This window comes from Xiphophorus maculatus, chromosome 4, assembly GCF_002775205.1.
Source record: "Xiphophorus maculatus strain JP 163 A chromosome 4, X_maculatus-5.0-male, whole genome shotgun sequence".
NCBI classification, from domain to species: Eukaryota; Metazoa; Chordata; class Actinopteri; order Cyprinodontiformes; family Poeciliidae; genus Xiphophorus; species Xiphophorus maculatus.
In genome coordinates this window covers 9,941,059-9,961,397 of record NC_036446.1, presented here as the reverse complement: position 1 = coordinate 9,961,397, position 20,339 = coordinate 9,941,059, and the positions used below count along the sequence as shown (strand labels likewise).

Here is a 20,339-nt window from a genome sequence, read left to right as displayed (position 1 = left end):
TCCTCCCCCCCTCTACTTCCCTTTCCGTTTTTTTCCATCTCTCTTCTCTTCTTACGTGCTTTCGTTCTTGTGATGGGATAAATGACAATGTGTTGCTAATCAGAACAACTGGAGCGCATCGAGGAGGGGATGGACCAAATCAATAAGGACATGATGGATGCAGAAAAGAATTTGAACAATCTAGGACAGTTCTGTGGTCTATGTTCATGTCCCTGTAACAAGTAGGTGCTGCCTGTGTCGCCCGAATGCATGTGTTCCAGTGCCTACCTGCCTTTCTATCCATCTGCCTGCTTCTGGTGTGTAGAGCATGGTAATTTGTGATGTGAGCAATCAGGCCTGAAGCCACAACGACACACTGTCTGAACAGGCACAAGCACCGCATGCACAAGCACGTGTGCATGTCTGAATTAAAACTAAGATCACCAAATGATTATTGTATGCATACAGCATGTACTACTTGCATGTGCATAAGTGTTCTTTTGGTGCTGTATTTGCCCTCCAGTCTCCATGACGGTTGCCATCAAAAGCCCTTCATTCCACAATGGATAAAAGATTCCCTTCCAGCAGGTAGCAGCATCAACGAGGATCTCAACCACGGCATCAACCCAGCTTTTAAGTCCATCCTTCACTCCTACACCTACCCAGTAGCATGATGTCTCATCATCATGTGTATGCTTAACCAAGCGACAATTCAACTAAATCCGATGAATATAATAATTCTGTGTCCATTTAAAAATCAAAAGGTCGCTAATCTAATTTGTTTTTAAATTATCATGATTAAAGCTCCAGTGTGAAGCGTATTGAAATTTCTGATGCCACAAATTTCATGTGAACTATTCATTACAATTTTTAATATAAAGTTGTATAATTATGATAATCAGTGTTATAGTCTTATAATAGTTTTTAAAAGGGGACCTACTATGCAAAATTCACATTTTTGCATGTGTTTATTCTTCCATTAGGGGCTCAAAAGCTGCCCCTAATGGAAGCCCCATTAGGCCCCATTAGGGCCTAATGGGGCATTTTTGTCAGTAAATTAATATTTTTTGGTGTCTGGAAAATGAGCAGTTTCAAAAATCTTACACTTTCCTCAATCGACTTAACAATTAGAGCGCCATTACCTATGAACCACAGCCTTGTTTTACTGCTGTGTTGTACAATGGCTGCTGGAAAAGACAAGTTTTTTGAACCACTGTAGTTTCTCAAGTCTAATGTCAGCACAGCTGTTGAGCAGAAGATATTACATCTCTTTTGATCAGATTTATCTAGATGCTGTTCTCCTGCAGGACTTTGGCACTGTATGCACTGTGTAAATGATCAAAAACTGTTTTAATGTCCATGTTGAAGAGTCAGAGTCATGAAGACAAAATCCTAATAAATCAATTGAAATAAATCACTCTGTTTAAAGACGATAGAAAATTATTCAATGATGAATGAATGGGGACTCACTTTATTTGAAAATGAAAATGAGATCTAGATCTCAACGGGGTTTACCTGATTAAATAAAGGAATTTAAGTGTCTAAATTTGGGCAACAAGATAACATTATATTGTACACACTGGACCTTTAACCTAAGATGATCTGTTAAATTTGTGTAACCTTACTCTAACGTTGATTCAAGATTACAAACTTTGAGTACATGATGCCTCAGTCTCCTTCCTCAAGACTTTCTTACATTGTAATATTCCACAAAAGTTAAGTTAACAGATTATCTGAACTCAAAATGTTCAAGTTAAACCTGCAGTTTGAAAGCTCAAATGAGTCCCTTACATCTGGCCAACAACAGCCAAACTATGGCCATTGATTCATGTCTGTGCATTTTAAACCTGTGTACCAATGCATGTACTTTATTTAATGTTCTGTCTCAGAGCTATAGAAAACACAAGTGACCTACAAAAAAGGAAGGAAATAAGAGAAACATAGCAGCTTTTGGCACTGTTTGATGAGTTTTCTTTAATCATTTTTTATTGGGTGTCTCCATTTGACCAAATTTCTCTAGTGTCTTCTTGCAACGTCTTATGCCTACTATTTTAGAAACTTTACATATAATTAGTTGCTATTTCTTATGGCTAGTTTTCAGCAAGTTATCTCTTTTTGAGCGACATGGTACTATCATGAGATCTTGGACGTAATTGAAATGCAAACTTAGAAATTAAATGTATTGTTTGGTGCTTTGACAATACAAAAAACACATTCTCCAGTGCACCGGACTAATGGTTCAATGTGTTTCTCTTTTTGTTGTTTTCTGATGTGTATAAACAAAATGTTTAAATTAAATTTTTGGTATTTAATCCCACAGTTGATATTTTGACAACAGATCATCCTTTTCTCCAAAACTGGGCTGGACTGGATCCTGGCAGTCAATAACCGATCTTCCCAATTAGCACAATAGGGATCAGTGTAAAGGAGTTGTAGTTTTTGTCAACAACTGGCACATAATTTTTGATTTGTTTTCAGGATTCATGTCTTTACTTGACCCACTTTGACTCAGCTTCCAGATGTTACTGTTTTGGTTTAAGATCTTGTATATTCTATAGCTCTTTGGTCCCTTTCTTCCATTACCCTCTTGCTATGTAACCCTGTGGTTGTAGACTCTCATGTTTCATTTGAGACATATTAATCGAAAGCATTGGGTGAAACAGCATGAGACTTAATTTTCTTTTCTTGTTAACAGTCTAACTGGATCACCTGATAGGTGTGATATACCAACACTAACAAAGATTGCTAGATAATTCAGAGTATCAGTGAAAATATATATATTTTTCAGTAATTTAATTCAAAAGATGAAATTTTATAATGATTTATTACAAACAAGGCAACATGTTGGACTATAAAGTCATAGGTTACAGTTGATAAAAAAAAACACAACAAAAAACAAAAAGCAAATGTAGTTGTTATGGCCTCCACAATAATGGAGAAGACTCTTGACTACAATTATCCAGTAGGCACTTAATGATACTCTCCAAGAGGAGATTAGACCACAAATTTGCTTAAAGCCACAGCCAAGGTGGTGTATGTGTACCACTAATACTTGTTGATCCATGTTTCACACAATCTGTGCACTTTGGTGCTGTCTAGTGATCTGGAATAATTCAGAAATGATCAAAATGATTCCAGATTTTGCTCATTTGCATTATTAATTCTACTTCAATGTGCAATACTTTCATTATGCTTTATGAGTATATGAAAAATTGTGTCATCAAATACAAATCAGGATAAATATACTTACCAATGTCGACAATTTGATGAAAGTGTTGCTGTCAGCGAAGACCTGAATCTAACTGGTGTTTAATTAATGAAAAAGAAAATAACAAGAAGAACTGAACTTGCTTATTTGACTGCATGTGATGTCTCATCATATAGCTCTATCCATCCAGATGAAATGAAGGGCTAATCACTGCTGGTCTTCCAATCAGAATGATAATGTTATATAATTTTTCTTTCTTTTTGTGGGGATTTTTGCCACATGGACCTAACAGCTCAGCTTTCTTTGATAGCTACAGCATCTGTCTGTTCCTGTTCCCACTGTGTACCAAGTCTCTGCATGTCCACTCTACAGGTTTTCATGTCTGTGTGTGTGTGTGTGTGGGGGAGGGGGGGGGGGGGGGGGGGGGGGGGGCGTGGGTGTGTGTCTGTGTGTGTTGTCTTCTCTGTGTTAATTGTTTTTTGTGTTTGAAATTCTTTCTGAATGTAAGCAGCACTTCAGCTTTTTACGTTCAATTGATCTGCATGTTGGATCAATTATTCACCAACATACTGCATATGCATGTAACGACTGTGTATCATATGTGCTTGTCATGCTGCTTCTGTTAGAACGATTAGCTTCATTCCATTTTACATTCTAAACATATATGCACATATATGTTTTGATAGAGGAAAACATGCATGCACATTAACATTTCACACTTCAGTGAACAAACAATACATGTGGACTTACAAAGACGTGCACAATCACTTTTACTAACCAGTTAACATACAGACTTTTACCACACACATTCATCAACATTTACAGCTTTTTGATGCCTCCAGTGGCCCTGACTGAAATGTGTCTGTGGTAGGATTAAGGGCGGGGGCCAGGCCTGGGGAGCAAACCAGGACGGAGTGGTGAACAGCCAACCAGGGGCTCGAGTTGTAGATGAACGTGAACAGATGGCCATCAGTGGGGGCTTCATCCGCAGGTATACGTACATTCTGTAAATGTGTGTAGGTGTCTTGTTCCCAGATTCATTCATACTCAAGATATACAGATTTGAACATGTGTTGCTGTTTATTTATAAATGTAGATACTTAACATACATTAATTTGCTTTTTCATGCTGGTTAATAATTTTGTCTCTTGGAGTTACTCTTTCTTCTTCGCAATGTACCAGGTTTCCTGTATTTCTTGTAAGTACATCAACAGAAAGTTGCAGGACGTACTGCAAAAACTTAAAGAGGCAGTCTTATGTAAAATCTACTTTTTTTAGCCTTATATCATAATGTTATCCTATCATCAAAAACATACCTGGAGTGTTGCTTTGATTCTTTAATACATGTTTGAGAAATCCTTAAAGCTCCCTTGGCAACCATTTAGCTGCACTTGGTCCCCCAAAATGTTTGGGGGAACTGAGCATTGCCTTTGACTATACGAGGCTCCTCCATGGAGCTGCAGTCTCCAAACCGAGCATTTGTACTACAGAGCATCCCTGCTACTTCAGCACTCAGCTCCTTCAGTCTATCAGCAGCAGCAATTAGGAAACACCTGATGGAACTGCACATCTGCTGAATTCATTTTCCAAGTTGCTTTTCTCAGTGAAACTATGGTAAAAATGTTATTAAAGGGTTAATAGAGGACCGATGTTGTGATAAAACAGAGAAAGAGCAGAATTTTCTTAAATTAACAGAGGCCAGTTTCAAGGCATCAAATTATGAAGTCAATTTTCTTTTAAACTATATTCAATACAGCCTTTTTATAATAACTGAAGGTAATATTGCTACCTTCAATTATCATAAAAGTCATAAAATGGCACTCTGTATCCGAAAAATGCATGATACTGCCCCTTTAAATTTCTACAAATAGGGTTTAACATTTCTTTTAGCAGCTTGTATCTCTTATTTTAGGTCCAAACCAACAAGCCACAATAATTTGTATTCTGCAGGGTAACGGACGACGCCCGGGAGAATGAGATGGATGAAAACCTGGAACAGGTGGGCGGGATCATTGGAAACCTGCGTCACATGGCCTTAGACATGGGCCAGGAGATCGACACGCAGAACCGCCAGATTGAAAGGATCATGGAGAAGGTACTGCATCCCTATATCATTACTATAGGGAGTGTGTCCCTATAATCAGGGTCACATCCTCACATAATACCTGATTATTTCAAATAATCAGGCATCTGGTTACTTGAAAAAATCAGATACATTTTAACCTGTTACTGTTTTATTTTTTTTAGTTATAAATTAACTGATTGAAACAAATCCGTTTCCATGTAAAAGTATTACAAAAGAAAAGAACATTGCTATTCTTATACAGTAAGCTGACAAAATAGACATTTTTCAATAAATATATGTCACTGTCACGGGTTAAAGCATTAAAAATTACTTTTGCACCAACAAATATCAGTAAAATAAAGAAAAAAATTAATTCTACAAGGTACAATTTAGCTAATACATAGATTTAAATTATGTTTAGCATGGATTACAGGTTGAACAAAAGGTTATGTTTTGATTTCAAGCAGATTTACTCTGACTCTAACACACTAATGGACCAAATCTGATTTACATGCTACCCTCTGAATATCTGAATCTGTTTACATTCCGATTTATAATACCTTCTCTGAAATAACCCTTCCACATACCTCTGTTTATATTTCTGTCTTACCTAAACATCCCGAGGTCTGTAAAAGCTACTTCTTTTCTCTTTCAGGCTGATTCCAACAAGACCAGGATTGATGAGGCCAACCAGCGTGCCACAAAGATGCTGGGCAGTGGCTAAACGGCAGCTTAAAGTGCTCTCATCCCTGTTAAACCCCAGTGACACCAACCAAACCCAGCCCTGCCCCAACACCAAATGCCGACAGCAGGCGCTGCACAGTCATGCTTTTATTGTGATACTGGTAGAAGTTTGCACACATACACATATCATACATTGCTTCCCTCCCCTGCTCTCACTCCTACACCTACCTAACACTCCATTAAATCCCTAACCTTGTTGTCAATGTTGCTCTGTGACGTCACTTTTTGGATTTTGCTATTAAATAGTTCAGTTAGGCTTCATCCACGCCAGTCTTATCCACACTGTACATAGTCCATCTTTACTTGCTTCTGTGCTCCTGATCTCTCATCATCTTCTCTTCATTCTTTTCTCTCTTTTTTTAAGTTTTTGTGTAAAATAAACTGTCTGTAAACCTTATGTCCACATTATCCTTTCACAGACTTAGTATTCTAGTATTGTCTGCTTCAGACGCATTCTGTATTATCAGATAGGATATATTATGCTATATGCTATGACTGTATAAACAGTAAAACTGAGCACTGTATAAATATATCTAGATGTGAATTTGCTCAAAACTTAATAGTTACATAATAGAACATGAATTTTGCCTGCAATGTGACTGTCTCTGATCTGTATGACAGTGCATTACCAATCTTATTATTGGCACAGTGTTACAACAATTTAATGCCACAGATGTTACACTGCAAACATTTTCCTCAGGGACCTAATCTTACTACACAAAAGCAAAGTTTGAATTATCTATTAATGCATTAAAAATCTATCAAAAATACATATTTCTATCATAAGGCTCATTTTGAAATGAGATAAGTAACAGTTGCACTTGTTTGTGGTCTACACAGCATTATTGGGGAGCAAATATTAGGTTGTAACCAAGATCTACAGCAGTGAGTCCAAGTATACAGCACATTTTTAAAAGTGTCAGCAACATCTTTGCATAAACTAAAGACCCATTCCACAACCAAAGCAATAGAGCATTAAGTGCATTATGCATGTTTTCTGCTTCTCAAAGCATGAAATAATTCATTTATCCAGAAAAACATCCTAACATGGCAACAGTATGCTACATACTGTAGCATAAACAGAGAAGGAACTTATATCTGTTTGCAATAGTGCCACTCAGTTTTGTGTCTCCTTACCTTTCCAGACTGTGATCATCACTGTAAAATAATATGTACCTTGTTAAATGCCAATAAAACCATCTAAACTGTAGGACCAAATCCATTTTTTCTGTCTATTTTGTTGCATTGTATCTGAATCAAAGAGCTGCAAGGTTGCAATGTGAAGCCCAGTCACAGAACTAAGGGAATTGAATCAATGGATGTAATTCAGATTCATCGCTTGCCGTTATCCTAATTAACTTGGGAAGATTTGCTAGCTTATATTAAAATATCATCAAAATGAAATTATTTCAGAAACTTAAATTCACAGATATCAGAATATGACATAGTTCATAAAATGTACAAATTTCACCAATCTGTGCAATATCTTTACAATGACTACTTTTTATAGACCATCCGGTAATATGAAAGCATGTGTTACTGATATGCATATAGCATCAGGAATGCTTTCTAAATACTAACAGATTTTCTCTAATTTCTTAGCAGTCTGTGTCTTTTTGCACAACTTTTATTGAGTTCAACACTTATTCAAATTGACAATTATAGACTCATTTGTTTTTATCTTTTTGAGTGTGGACTACTTGGATTGCTGTCACCATGTGGTATAAAATTTACATAAATGGCCTCATTATAAAAACTTCAAATGAGAAATTGTTGACGTGCTTGATACTTATTTTACCAGCTTTATAATGCTCACTCTACTCGCTCTCCACAGGAAAATGAGAAATTAGATTTATGTCAAATTCAGATGTAAAGGAAAAAAAAACAGAAGAAAGGTTAACAAAGAGACAAAGAAGGAAAGATGAGTAGCAGCACATTACACTAATGGACATCCACAGTGCTGCTCTGGGCTTAGGGAGGATTAGAGTACACCACGTCACTAAGAACTGAAACACTCTCTCCCACACATGGGGCTGATGGGCTATAACTTAGTTACATGTACTACCAGTCCCATTGCAAGCTTGCCAATACATGTAAATACAAAATGGTGGAAGATTGCCTTCCACTTTATCCCCATAAGATATAACAATTTGTAGTTTACTGAAAGAAAATATATTGATGCTTAATATTTTAATCTGTCTTTTTTCTTTCTTCTTACTCACTCTTAATGTAAATGATTGCAGAGTTAGGGTTTTGCAGTTAGACCTGGAAATATAAGACATTGTGGAAAAAACACTTATTTGTGCACATCTAATGCAAAGTCTCCCCCTACTGGAAGTTTATGCAGATGCAATTTTGATTTAGACCACAGATTTGGCTCTTTTTTTTTTTAGGGCAAAACGCCCCAAACACTTAAAATAGCCTGTTAAACAGACAATATCAACAAATAAATAAACCGAATGATTTCTGCAAGTATTGTAACAGAACTGTGTACAGGGTGAGTTTTCTAGGCAATGTGAGGGAGAAATGAAAGGTTCCAGAGATGTTTGGTGGTGAGCATATCAATAATTTTTTTTTAATTAGGATATGCCATTGAAACAAAAGTCTTTGAACCCAATCACCCAATCTACTTACATCATTTACATTTTGTTTTTTTAGAAACCATAATCATAAGACTAATTATAAATGCTTGAAATGTATCTCTGTTTGATGAATCTATATTTATTATAATTATTTAACAGTTTGAAATATCGTCCAGGTAGACATTAAAAAAAAGAGGAAACAAAATGCTTTCTATAATAATAATAATAATAATAATAATAATAATAATAATAATAATAATAATAATAATAATGTCTCGTCAGTATTTAACCTATTGTAAGGCTGGTCTACTCGACGTCCTCTACGTAGAGGCGTTGGGCGTTCCCGTGAATCACGTGACGACTGGCGCCCTCATGGTGTCTGTCCGTCCAGAATCTCCCTCTCTACCACTTACAGGACGGTTAGCGTCTCCTGTTCGGCACCATGTTCCGAGCTCTTTCCCGTTTATCGACCTCAGGTTTCCGAAGTGTGGCTCGGACACGGACCGGTTACTCGGGTACGTAGGTCGGCTTTACACCCAATGCGAAATCGTATTATAAAACTTTGAATACGATTGGTTTGCTCGGCTAGCATATAGCCACAAGCTAACACAGGGTGACATTGAGGCATTTTGAATGCAGCTGTTTCTGTTAGTTTCGCATTATCAGTGTTTTGTTCTTTTGCGGTTCATTCTGTATTTTAATTGGGTTCTTGGAATGAAATTTAAAGAACAGTCCTCTCGACCTTGTGATGACCCCGTTTAGTCAGTTCAGAAGGGTCAGTAGCCGCAGTTTAACACAACTATGACCAACACTCATTCTGTAGTATTTATTTGCCCCGCGGTTTAATTCATCTAGCTTCCCTTGACCTTAATCAAAATGCGTATTTCTGGTCTGTTCTCTGTAAACCCGTATAAAGTTCTCCTGCTCAGGTGAAAAGCTTTTTAGTCGGTAAAAGGAAACAGAACAGAGTCTATGTTGATGAATGGCGTTATAAAATACTCATAAATCAAAGTGTTTAATATCTTGAAGAAAGTGCAGAATTGTGTTAGAAGAAGTTGAGATTTAAGGAAAATGGAAGCAACCTTCTGTTCCTCGACCTGACCTGAGAAGTTTCACCCCTGAGTAAAACCAATAGGGGACAATATTAAGCACACAGAACAACTGCTGGTTTGATTTTATTTTCTTTGAGAACTTTTAATGCTCATTTGGGAGCATAGTTCATCAGAAGTATGTTCAGTTGTTGATTAAAGTCAGACACAGATTTAGTTTGTGGTCTGACAAATAACATTTGTGCAGTCGGATCATTTGGAGCACGTAGTTGTAGCTTTTCATTCATTATAAATGACAATCATTCAAAGATTTAGATATGGGTCTGTTACTGGTATCAGCGTATAAAAATGTTTGTGATTTTGAAAAGTTACCTGCTCAGGTAACTTGAAAACCCTAATATGTCTGATGATTAAATTCAAAACTACATTTTTTTTTTGGTTAAATGACTGATTTATTTAAATAAAATAAATCAGATGTTATTTTTTGCTGCAATTTTGTCATTGTTTTTATTTTTAATTAAAAAACAGGTTTTGCTTTGTAATAATTCTGCACTTGTGTTTTCCAGCTCCCCTGGCATCCAGATGTTATTCCCATGGGAAAGTGGAGACGGAGGAGGAGTTTGATTCTCGTTGGGTCACCTACTTCAGCAAACCTGACATTGATGCCTGGGAGCTGAGGAAAGGTGACTGTACTGGTTGCTGTTATCATTAAGAGAGTTTCCTGGTGTTTTTGCTCGTAATGTTTTGGTTTGTGTAGCTTTTACAACTCCTCTCGAGATCCATGAGAAGACTGAATTTCTGAGGAAGCTTTAGGCAAATTCAGCTAATGTAACTTAAGAGTTTAATACCTGTGGAAAAAACCTTCCTTAAATTAGTAGTAGGCTGTTATTGTTCTAGCTTTTAACATACTTGCTAATCCAGTGAACACTGGGAGAAGAAGATCTGGAATGTCTGCACTTGTTTGTCACATATAGTATTTTTAAGACTGTCACTTCTGAAATACTTACTGGCTGGTAAATAACAAGGATTTGATCAATTACAGGCATGAACACTTTAATTGGATATGACCTGGTCCCAGAACCCAAGATCCTGGATTCAGCACTAAGAGCCTGTCGTAGGCTGAACGATCTCGCCAGCGCCATCCGCATCCTTGAAGCTGTCAAGGTGAGTCTCACTCCCTCCATTGGCTAAGGCATGTTTCTTTTCTAAACTTTTCATTTAGCACTTCCAAACTGAAGCTCAATCAAAGAGACACAAAAATGCCCATGTTCCAACATTTAGTGTACTGAAATTTACTTGTCCAATTTGCAATAAATTCAAGCATATTCTCCTGTTTGCAGGACAAAGCAGGTTCCCACAAAGAAATCTATCCCTACGTGATCCAAGAGCTGAAGCCCACCCTTACAGAACTTGGCATCTCAACACCAGAGGAGCTTGGAATTGACAAGCTGTAGACTGTCGAGGTGAGAAGGTGTTACACTACACACTGGTTCACACCCATGTTGTGTTTGTTGACTGTCTCAAAGTGTAGAACTGGAACGCTGCACATAAAAATACCTGTGGGTAAAAACATGTCTCTCTTCTTTTTTTTTTCTTTCAGGCCTTTTTGAGTGATGATTCTCCTGATTGACTCCCATTGGAAATGTCTATATTGTTGATTCAATACATTCTGTGCTGTTGTACAAATTAATGGATATAATTAAAAAACAATTACCAAACGTGTTATGTATTTGGAAGAGAACTACAAATATAATATGTGCTGATGATAAAAAAACATCAGAGGGAAGCCAGAGAAGTGCAGAGTTATAAATAAGAATATCACAAAAGGAAATTAATTTTAAAGTGAAACTCATAGATTCATTGCACACACTGTGTAATAAACACAGCACACTGTGTGGTAATGTGCTTAATAAATAAATATAGTGTTGCTTATCTGTGGATAATTTCTCGTGCCTATTGTGGCTTACAGATAATGAAAAGTGAGCAAAAAGGTTTTAGGAAAATTGTTGCATATGATCTGAAAGGGTTTTTACTGTTGTGCTATAAAATCAAAGGAAAGATTGATAATTTGACAGTTTTGTCAAAATTCACAAGGGGGGTATGCCAGAAAAAAACTACTGCTAAAGAAGCTTGCTATTCAGAGTTCTGCATTTAAAATATCGATAGGAACTTAGTGGAAAGAAAGAAGTAGAAGGGACAACTGCAGCCTACAGATTGTTTCTCAGTGGTCCAACGTTCCCTTGTCATATTGAAGTACATTTTGAATTTTATTTGGAAATCAAAGTCCTAGAGTCTTTAGAAAAGTGGAGAGGCACAGAATCCATAACGTATGAGTTTCAGTTTGAGGTTTCTAGGATCTTGGAGGATTTTGGCAGCCGTGTCATCAGCAGGTGTTGGGTCATTGTGTTTTCTGAAGTTCAAAGATAGTGTATCCATTTACTAGTTTTTTTCCCCAGAGCATATTGTATGCTGAGGCTGGTGTCCTCACGTTGCCTCCATACACCACCCAAACACACACACACACACATTGGTTTAATGAGCATATTCCTGTGCTTGATGGTTTACAGATTTTCTTGGCCTATCCATAGTATTGGACAATACTCCAATACTATGGAGTATTGTCAAGAGGACAATGAGAAACAGCAGATCCAAAGATGCAGCAAGCTGTGAACTACTATAAAACAACCAGGTCTTCCTAAACACCCAAGCAGAGTCACAGGCTTATCACCTCCTTACTATGCTACATTGATTCAGAAATTCAGATGAAAGGATACCTGACCAAGTATAGAATGCATATAAAATGTAAATGTTATGGACAGCTTAAATATACAATGATCTGTATCTGTAAGTGCAAGAGTGCTATGAAACACTAATTATGTGTTTCATAGCACATAATTAGATACTAAGTTTACCATAATTCCGTGCATGAGTTTCCACTTTATATATATATATTTTTTTAATGAACATCTTTGTTTACAAGTACAAAGAAAAACCAAGAAACAGAACACAAAATATTACAAAGTATGCCAGCGGTGTAGATTTCAACAGTAAATACAGTAAATACATTGGCATGAAAGACAAAAAGAATAGAGATCAGATATTACAGACATGACAAATGAATGTAATTTGTCAATATTGAGAGATCTACAACATTCATATGTGTTTATAGCTTTTTTGTTCATACTCTTGGAAATAGTGGATCAAGTTTGATTTCCTTAACCAAAACTGTAAAAAAGAAGAGGTGAAGATGAACATTTACATTTGTGAATATGAAATTTACCAAATATAATAATTAGATTGATTGCCTGTCTTTTGCCTGCATTTGTATTCTTAACATGAAAACCAAAAATAATATGCATTATATTTTTACCTTGCGCTATCCACCCGTATCCACTCACTTAGCCACTAGATGGCGACAAACTTCTAAAAAGCAGGGTAGGTTTAAATATAGTAGAAGAAGAATCAGTGTAGTATTCGTAATTTAATACTTTATTTATTGTTACGAATGTTTTAAAATGAATTGCTAACTAGCATTTGTCCTTATACTTTTTTATGTATTTGCATTATTTATGGTCAATCTTTTAAACTCTGGAGTTGTTATCTATTTTTCCCCCGGAAGTAGAGACATTGGCTAACACTGATAGCAACAGTCTAGCGGGCTAACAGAAGTGCCTAAAAGTAATTACCACGTCCCTCCTGTGGGACTAGTGTCATAGCTATGTTGTGGAATAAATTGTGACAACTAAACCGAAGATGATGAACGACATAATAGAGGAGCCTGAAAAGGACACACTCCTGGAGGCGCAGCAGGAACAGCAAGTTTTGTCGGTAATGTGGGCTAAAGCTAGTTCAACGACAGCTTGGATGGATGAAAACAGAAACTGGGAGGTTAGCTAGCTAGCCTAGCATGTCATCTTTGACAGTTGTTTACATTAGACATGCTTCAAATAAAAGCTTCTGAGTTTATATATATGACAATAACGCCAGCATGGCGATAGACATAGAAAATACGTCTTTCTAAACCGCTTTTTCCTGTTCGAACAGTTAGGGGTTATAATGAAAGCTAAACTAACAGAACAAATGTATTTGTTGTTGGGATCACAGTGCTGTTTATTTGTAACCCCCCAAAAATCTGTTATAGGTTGCTCATCAAATGTATGTTTCAAGAAACACTCTTAATATTCATAAGTTTATGTATGTACTCAAAAGTTCCAACTTTTCCATATTTTGTCACGTTGCATCCATAAACGCCAATGTATTTAAAGAGGAAAATTAATTTCCCTTTTTAAATACATTAAATAAAAATAAAATTTTTAAAAGTTTATTTTTAAACTTTTAAAAATAAAAGTTTTATTTAAATAAAAGTTTGACAGAGGGGTGTGCTTTTGTGTTTAGCTATTGCAACTCTTTTTAGGTTTGTCCCTACCATTTTTACACATTTGGAGGTTGAAAATGTTGTTCTGCAACATATCTCAAGCTTAATCAGATTCAATGGAAAGTCTGAAAATCAATTTTCAAGTCTAGCCAGAGTGTCTGTGTTAGATAAATGACTGCACTATGATTCATACACATAAATATACTTTGGCCAATCCATTCTACTGTAGCACCGGCTGTATGTTTAGGGTTGTATCACTCAAAGTTGAACTTCTACCCCAGACTCAAGACTTCTGCAGTCTCACATGTTTTCTTGCATGTATTAAGCTTCATGCATTTTCATGTTAACTATAAGCTCTGTCTCTGCTGAAGAAGAGCTTTCCCACAGCATGAGGCTGCCTCCTCTTTGTTCCCCAGTGTGGATGGCATGTTCTGATTATACAAAATCCAATTTATTTATAAAGTACATTTAAATCGTCACGTTTACCAACTACAAAAATAAGTTAAGAAAAAGGGAGAACAATCAAGCTGTTAAATAATTATTAAAACATCTATAAAATAGAACAGACACAATAAAAAGACCATGTCAGCTTATATGGTGCCAAATGTTATTGAAAAAGAAAGAAGATACTTCTGGAGTAAATCAGAGAGGTGCAGAGAAGGAACACCATTTAGGCATTTATAAGAAAACAAGAGGATTTTGAAATTAATTCTGAGATGTGCAGAAGCCAGTGAAGAGCAGACAAAATAGCTGAGAACAGACACACCACATTTGTTTATTCTAGGCTGCCAGTTTACATGGATTTCCAAGTCTTGACGAGGTTTCAGTTTGGTTCAGTTTCCTTATTTTGGAGTTAGCAGAGGTGCCTTAATAAAGAGGCTATATGCAAATGTATGCACACCTTTCATATTGTTGTATAAAATAAACAAAAACAAACTTGAGTATCTAAGTTAATACATTGAGGTTTGTGGTTGTGGTCTGACAAAAATGTGTACTTGTTTAAGGGTTATGAACCCTCTTTATTTGAATTTGTGAAATTTCAGGGACCAAGTAACAGCACAAGACCTAAGATTCCAGATGGAGGCATCCGGCCGGTGGAAAAGAGAGGACCTTACATCATGTCCAGAGCTCCAGCCATCCACCTCAAACTACGTGAGCATTTTCACTAATAAAGCAAGGAGAGAGATGAGAACAAGACTGAATTACATCTACCATCAGTGATTTATATCAGTTGTATTTAAGTATTTCATTGAGGTTAAGTCCCTGACTTTTTTAGAATGTTTAGGGTTTATTTTATCCGAGGTCATAGAATGCAGATATCATGTGCAAACATTACCGACCGGCTTTAAACAGTCAAGGATTATACATTAGAATATGTGCATAGTATCACTGATGAATCTCAGTATGGTTTAATTCATAATGTGGTTGTTGGTTTCAATCTGTCAGCATAAAGATGACATTTATTCTTTTTGATCATTCAAAGAGAAACACAGGGAGATGGTGAGGAAAGCGCTAAAGAAGAAAGCCCTCTCTGCTGGTCCTCCAGTGTCACAACAGCCCAGACAGGGAGTCAAGAGGTGGGGAAAGACAAAAGCAGCTTTTTTTTAATCATGTCACACAAAACAGGGATGTTTAAAGATATATTTTTCTGTACCTTCTTTTTCAGGACGGTGAAGTTTAACAAGGGCTATGCTGCTTTAAGCCAGAACGCTGAGGAAATGTTGGTGGCGCTAGACTCAGACAGGTGGGGCAAACAGAAAGAAGCATAAATCAATCAGATGATGCCGTTGAAGTCAAAATGATCTTTAAAACCGTATTTACGTCTTGATAGTGCTGTAAAGTTGGCACTGCACTGCTGATTTAGTTTAACAGCTAAATCTACGACATTCACAGTCTCTCTTCCTGGTGTTTACAGTGATGAAGAGATCGATTTTGAGCAGTATTCCTCAGGATACTCTTCAGCCGAGGTGAGTTTGACTCACTGGACATTTTTCAGATTTGTCTGATTCTTTTTTGACATATTGTCAAACTCGCTGCTAGACTGTTGGCCTGTGGTTGCGGGAAGATAATTTTGTTTTCTTTTCACCGAGGCCTTCATTACCTCAATTAGTGCATATTTTTATCTTCTGTGTGCACCTTTTCACACTATTAAGAAAGTGGTTTATTGAAAGCCTTGCCTTCAGAGTAATTATTCACAAACTATTGTGCAATGTTTTTGCAGGACATCTGTTACAGATATATAGATTTTAAAGCAAATAGGAGGTAAAAGATAAATGAAACAGTTTTTCTTATAGCACTAATAGAAAATTACCTTATTGAGTTAGTTCAACTAACAACCACATTAGCCACGTCATAGATGACAATTTTTAATTTGCTTTACTCAGTAGTCATTGAGTTAATGTCACAGTAATTTATGTGCATAGTTGTTTTCTTTTTTCTTCTCACACCCTCGTTTCAGGTGATATGTGACATATGCTGTACAGAGAAACTGCCTGGCCTTATTCCCTATGTTAGGGTTAGGGTTGAGCTCACAAGGGCTGAGCTTGTGCATTTGGAGTTTTTTATACAGGCTCCCCACCACAGTATTTATTTTTTTTGATAGCTGCTCTCATTCTTCTATAAGTATTCATTTGGGTGAGATCACTGTCATGCATGAAAACAAATAGTCTAGCTGTGACTATCAAATGGCTTTGTTTTTAATTGTAGAATGTCTTAATGTACAGAGAAACTCATGGTGACCATGAGGTTTTTAGAGCTCCAGCTCAAATCATCAGTCCTACACCACCCTGTGTTATATTACATATTTCAGATGTGAGCACACCTATCCACCTATGTCTAATCCAGATGTATATTCTTCTTTTCTCATCTTAGCTTTTATAGGCTCTCTTTAGGAACTAGAAATCTTTTTCCTGAAACTCCTTTAAAACAAGCCAAACTTGTTTATTATCTGTTTGGACTCTCATGACCTTTTTTTTATTTAACATAATAACTGAAGCTAACTGAGAGTCTTTTTAAATGGAGTTTTTTTATCTTTTGGGATTATTCTTAGCCTTGTAAAATCTCACTTCAAGGTAAACTGGCTGAAACATCCACACCCAGGAAGATTGGCAGCTTTATGCAAATGAAATGCCATTATGTTCTCATGATAAACTGACAGTCTTCTCAAAAATTAGTTCTAGAGAAGCCCCCAATCAGTCACCTAAATATCAGAATCTGCCACTTTTCCCTTAGTTAATTTTGTTTGGTGATTGGCCTGGGAAATACCGAAATATCTTGATTTATAGCAAATGTCTATAAATGTCTCATTATACACTTTTTTAGTTGAAGAATCAGACAAAAGGTAAGGCCAAGTATGTTCTGGATGAACCAGTTAAACTTGTAATCCCTTTATTTTTTAAAACTTGTCTTTGTCAATAAACCTGCAGCATGACTATATTTCTCCTGTATGTTTTAGTCCTTAAAATTTTAACTTGAGAGCTATCAATTTGTTAAAACTTTGGAGGAAAAATGTTCACGTTCTTTTATCCTGATGATCTAATCAGGCTGGAAACTTCAGGAAATTGTCTAAAAAAAACCCCAAATACTTCCCTCATCAGTTCTCTACATGGAATAAAATTAACTTCAAATATAAACTCACTAACATTTATGAGCTTTAGCTCAGGTGTTCTGTGAGGGTCTAGTGTATTTTTTTCCTTTCCAGGTCCATCCTGATTTAAGCAAGCAGCTGCTTCAGGATGGCTACCACCTGGATGAGATTCCTGATGATGAAGACTTGGACCTGATTCCCCCCAAAGCCATGGGTTCTTCTATGTGCTGCTGCTTCGAGTGCCCGTCTTGCCCCATGCAGTGATATCGGTGCTGTGACTTGGACCTTCTGAAGGTCTGACTCTTTATTCAGCTCGCTAGTCGCTGGGGCCAAAGCTCTTCTTTCTAATGCAGCTCAGCTGCTGCATGTTGCCTGAGGAAATCCAGCTCTGAGGCCTGATGCTGGACTGCAAACATTGAACACTGAGATCACTCAGCTTCAGTGAGAATGCAGAAAGACATGAGAGCAAGCCTTATCCACTGTGACTCCAAAGCCTAACTAATTGTATTTATTTATCATGTTCTTGCAGCATTACACAAAACCGTAACTATGACACTGGTCTGAGTTGAGTGGTGGAGTATTTTGACATTCTTGATAAGAATGTTGACTCAAGGAGGAGCTGGCTGGTTTATTTCCTCCATGGTGAGCAGGTCTGTAACCCCCTAGAATCCCACCAGTATGAAGTATGGAAAGTTTAACCCTTTGACAAATCTGAAATGATCAACTGTTCATCTGTTACTGTTAAATGATATATTGGCACCTCATGGGAATAACTGGCAGCACCTGAGTGCACAATAGTAGTCTTAGTTTTATTTTTACTTCCTCTGTCATTATAATCTACATCTGATTCTCTCTCTCGAAACTCTAAATAGCAAGGTGTAGCACCTGTTTCAGCAAATACAACTAAGAACAAAAGTGCAACATACTAAGAAGCACTCCGTTTATACCTCTGGCACATTGTATAGGTGCTGTTTAAGGTTCAAAATGTAGTTCTGACGACTGTGCTTAAATTGAGGATTATATTTGGATCTTATCATTCACCTTGGCACAAATCTACAATTTAAAAAAACAGATGTATTGAAGAGACTGAAGATCGACAAAATCATTCCTAAAGGTAAATTTCTTTTGATTTGTGTAGTATTTTGGTTTAAACAGCTCCTCAGAAAACATGTCTCCACATCAGATTTGAGTTACATTATTTATTTATCATTGTATTTAAGTGTATGCTAAAATACTTGTTACAAGTTATTTACAGTTCTAATATAATTTATATTTAGTGTTAGTATTCATACATTTATTTGCTTTGTGTTCTGATGCTTGTGACTTCCAACACTTCAGAACATATTTGTCATTGATATTACAGCATTAATTGGTTTCACTTTTGGCTGCATTTTAAAACTATTATCACCAATTGTTTGCCAGAGATGAAGAGACTTTCCCGTCTCAGGAGGTTTTTATGCGCAGATGCACAGAGATCGGATAGACTTTTGCATATATATTTAAAATTAAATTTGAAAATTACACAACCTCTCAAGTGAATAAAATAATGCAGGCAGGATAAAAACCTTCCTTTCTACTGTTGCATATATTCACAGCAGAGGACTAGAACAAAAACAAAATTCTGTGCTAGGACAATGTAGGAAGAGCTGAAAGCTGGTAATAAATCCTGAATTGGAGAGTTGAGATACGCAGCATAACCTCCTTACATTTCATAGTTTTAAGGCAGGTTTCTGGTTTGAGCAGACTGCTTTATATGGACCTTCTAAATTAATTTTTTAACCCCATTTCTTGCTCTGTGGTGTGTTTTGATGTAGATTAAATTTTGCACTTAACACCAATTGCCAGTAGCAAGTACACTTGACTCACCTGTACTATGCAACTATGGGACAATCTGCTTGTTGTACAACATTGTGACAAGGTTGTGTTATTGAGTGCTGAATGCAATAAATAAATGTTTTGTTTGTTTTACAACTGTAAATACTCTGTTCCCATTGTATTCTGTTGGTTTACATTATAAATAAAAAATTCAATTAACATGGTTTGTATTTGTGTTCATTGAAAGCAACAGTGTGAACTGTGTAAAGAATTCACATTACAGGGAACCTCTTTCTTTTTGGACTACCACAATCTTTGTGCTGTTCAACCACTTAAATATGTGAAATTGCAGCTCTTTCAGAACAGGATGACTAAAGCATTGGCTATCCAGACTAATACATGTAATTTAAAATAATTATTTTCTATAGAAATGAGTAGGATAAGCTTTCAAATGATCTAAACACATTGTGAAAGTTAACTACTTCCTTTCTTTTAATTAGAAAAAACATTCTGACTTAAAGCAGGTCAATAAACACTGGGATGTTACCAGATGCTTCAGCGTTTAAAATACTTACCAGGTTTGATAAAAATCCATTTTATACTTCAAAAGGTTTTTGATCAAATACCACATTTTCTCACTGACTTCTGCTTAATTAAGATCCTACATTTCACTTTTTTGAAAATACATTTCTACTGGTACATATTTACCTAAACTTCACCAAATTGCACATCAAAACTGGGAAAATTTGTCCCTTTTCAAATATAAATTTCAAATAATTTTGTCGTAATTACATGACTCAGAACCAGAAAAATGCAAACCACTTCTCCACTAAGCCTAAAATCCTAATTTATTAGGTTTTCAAATATGTTAAGTTTATCTACTGCAAGACATGTTGGGCAGTTTGACATTTCTCTATTAAATTGTATTTTTATTGG

General features: G+C 36.3%; 3 protein-coding genes across 5 annotated transcripts in view; all 3 read left to right on the top strand.

Annotated features, from left to right (window-relative positions):
* LOC102233814 (synaptosomal-associated protein 25-A-like) overlaps positions 1 to 7,214 on the top strand; it is a 34,646-nt gene extending 27,432 nt beyond the window's left edge. Inside the window, exons 5-8 of one of the 2 annotated variants that reach the window (XM_023332554.1) lie at positions 104 to 221; positions 4,059 to 4,178; positions 5,138 to 5,282; positions 5,908 to 7,214. In XM_023332554.1, the coding sequence (XP_023188322.1) occupies positions 104 to 221; positions 4,059 to 4,178; positions 5,138 to 5,282; positions 5,908 to 5,976 (452 nt within the window). In that variant the 3' untranslated portion in view covers positions 5,977 to 7,214. The remainder of the gene's footprint in view (positions 1 to 103; positions 222 to 4,058; positions 4,179 to 5,137; positions 5,283 to 5,907) is intronic. The other variant, XM_023332555.1, reaches the window with a different exon arrangement.
* Positions 7,215 to 8,917: 1,703 nt separating this feature from the next.
* Positions 8,918 to 11,349, top strand: LOC102234756 (cytochrome c oxidase subunit 5A, mitochondrial-like). Its single transcript, XM_005796139.2, has 5 exons — positions 8,918 to 9,093; positions 10,194 to 10,310; positions 10,670 to 10,791; positions 10,968 to 11,090; positions 11,228 to 11,349. Exons 1-4 carry the CDS (start codon positions 9,021 to 9,023, stop codon positions 11,079 to 11,081), a joined length of 426 nt encoding a protein of 141 aa, XP_005796196.1. The 5' UTR covers positions 8,918 to 9,020; the 3' UTR covers positions 11,082 to 11,090; positions 11,228 to 11,349.
* Positions 11,350 to 11,447: 98 nt separating this feature from the next.
* On the top strand, positions 11,448 to 19,622 carry fam219b (family with sequence similarity 219 member B). 2 transcript variants are annotated; one of them, XM_014473312.2, is made up of 6 exons: positions 11,448 to 13,455; positions 15,046 to 15,154; positions 15,486 to 15,579; positions 15,669 to 15,746; positions 15,918 to 15,969; positions 17,703 to 19,622. In XM_014473312.2, exons 1-6 carry the CDS (start codon positions 13,381 to 13,383, stop codon positions 17,850 to 17,852), a joined length of 558 nt encoding a protein of 185 aa, XP_014328798.1. In that variant the 5' UTR covers positions 11,448 to 13,380; the 3' UTR covers positions 17,853 to 19,622. The 2 variants fall into 2 exon arrangements, with proteins under 2 accessions (XP_014328798.1, XP_005796195.2); XM_005796138.2 differs by having other exon boundaries at positions 11,448 to 13,515.
* The last annotated feature ends 717 nt before the right edge of the window (positions 19,623 to 20,339 follow it).

Excerpts from the sequence above, each read along its gene's own strand:
- fam219b (XM_005796138.2), top strand. The coding sequence starts at position 13,381 with ATGATGAACGACATAATAGAGGAGCCTGAAAAGGACACACTCCTGGAG. Across the intron at positions 15,155-15,485 it reads AGCCATCCACCTCAAACTAC|AGAAACACAGGGAGATGGTG; the intron begins GTGAGCATTTTC and ends GATCATTCAAAG. Across the intron at positions 15,580-15,668 it reads CCCAGACAGGGAGTCAAGAG|GACGGTGAAGTTTAACAAGG; the intron begins GTGGGGAAAGAC and ends CTTCTTTTTCAG.
- LOC102234756 (XM_005796139.2), top strand. The coding sequence starts at position 9,021 with ATGTTCCGAGCTCTTTCCCGTTTATCGACCTCAGGTTTCCGAAGTGTG. Across the intron at positions 9,094-10,193 it reads GACACGGACCGGTTACTCGG|CTCCCCTGGCATCCAGATGT; the intron begins GTACGTAGGTCG and ends TGTGTTTTCCAG. Across the intron at positions 10,311-10,669 it reads TGCCTGGGAGCTGAGGAAAG|GCATGAACACTTTAATTGGA; the intron begins GTGACTGTACTG and ends GATCAATTACAG.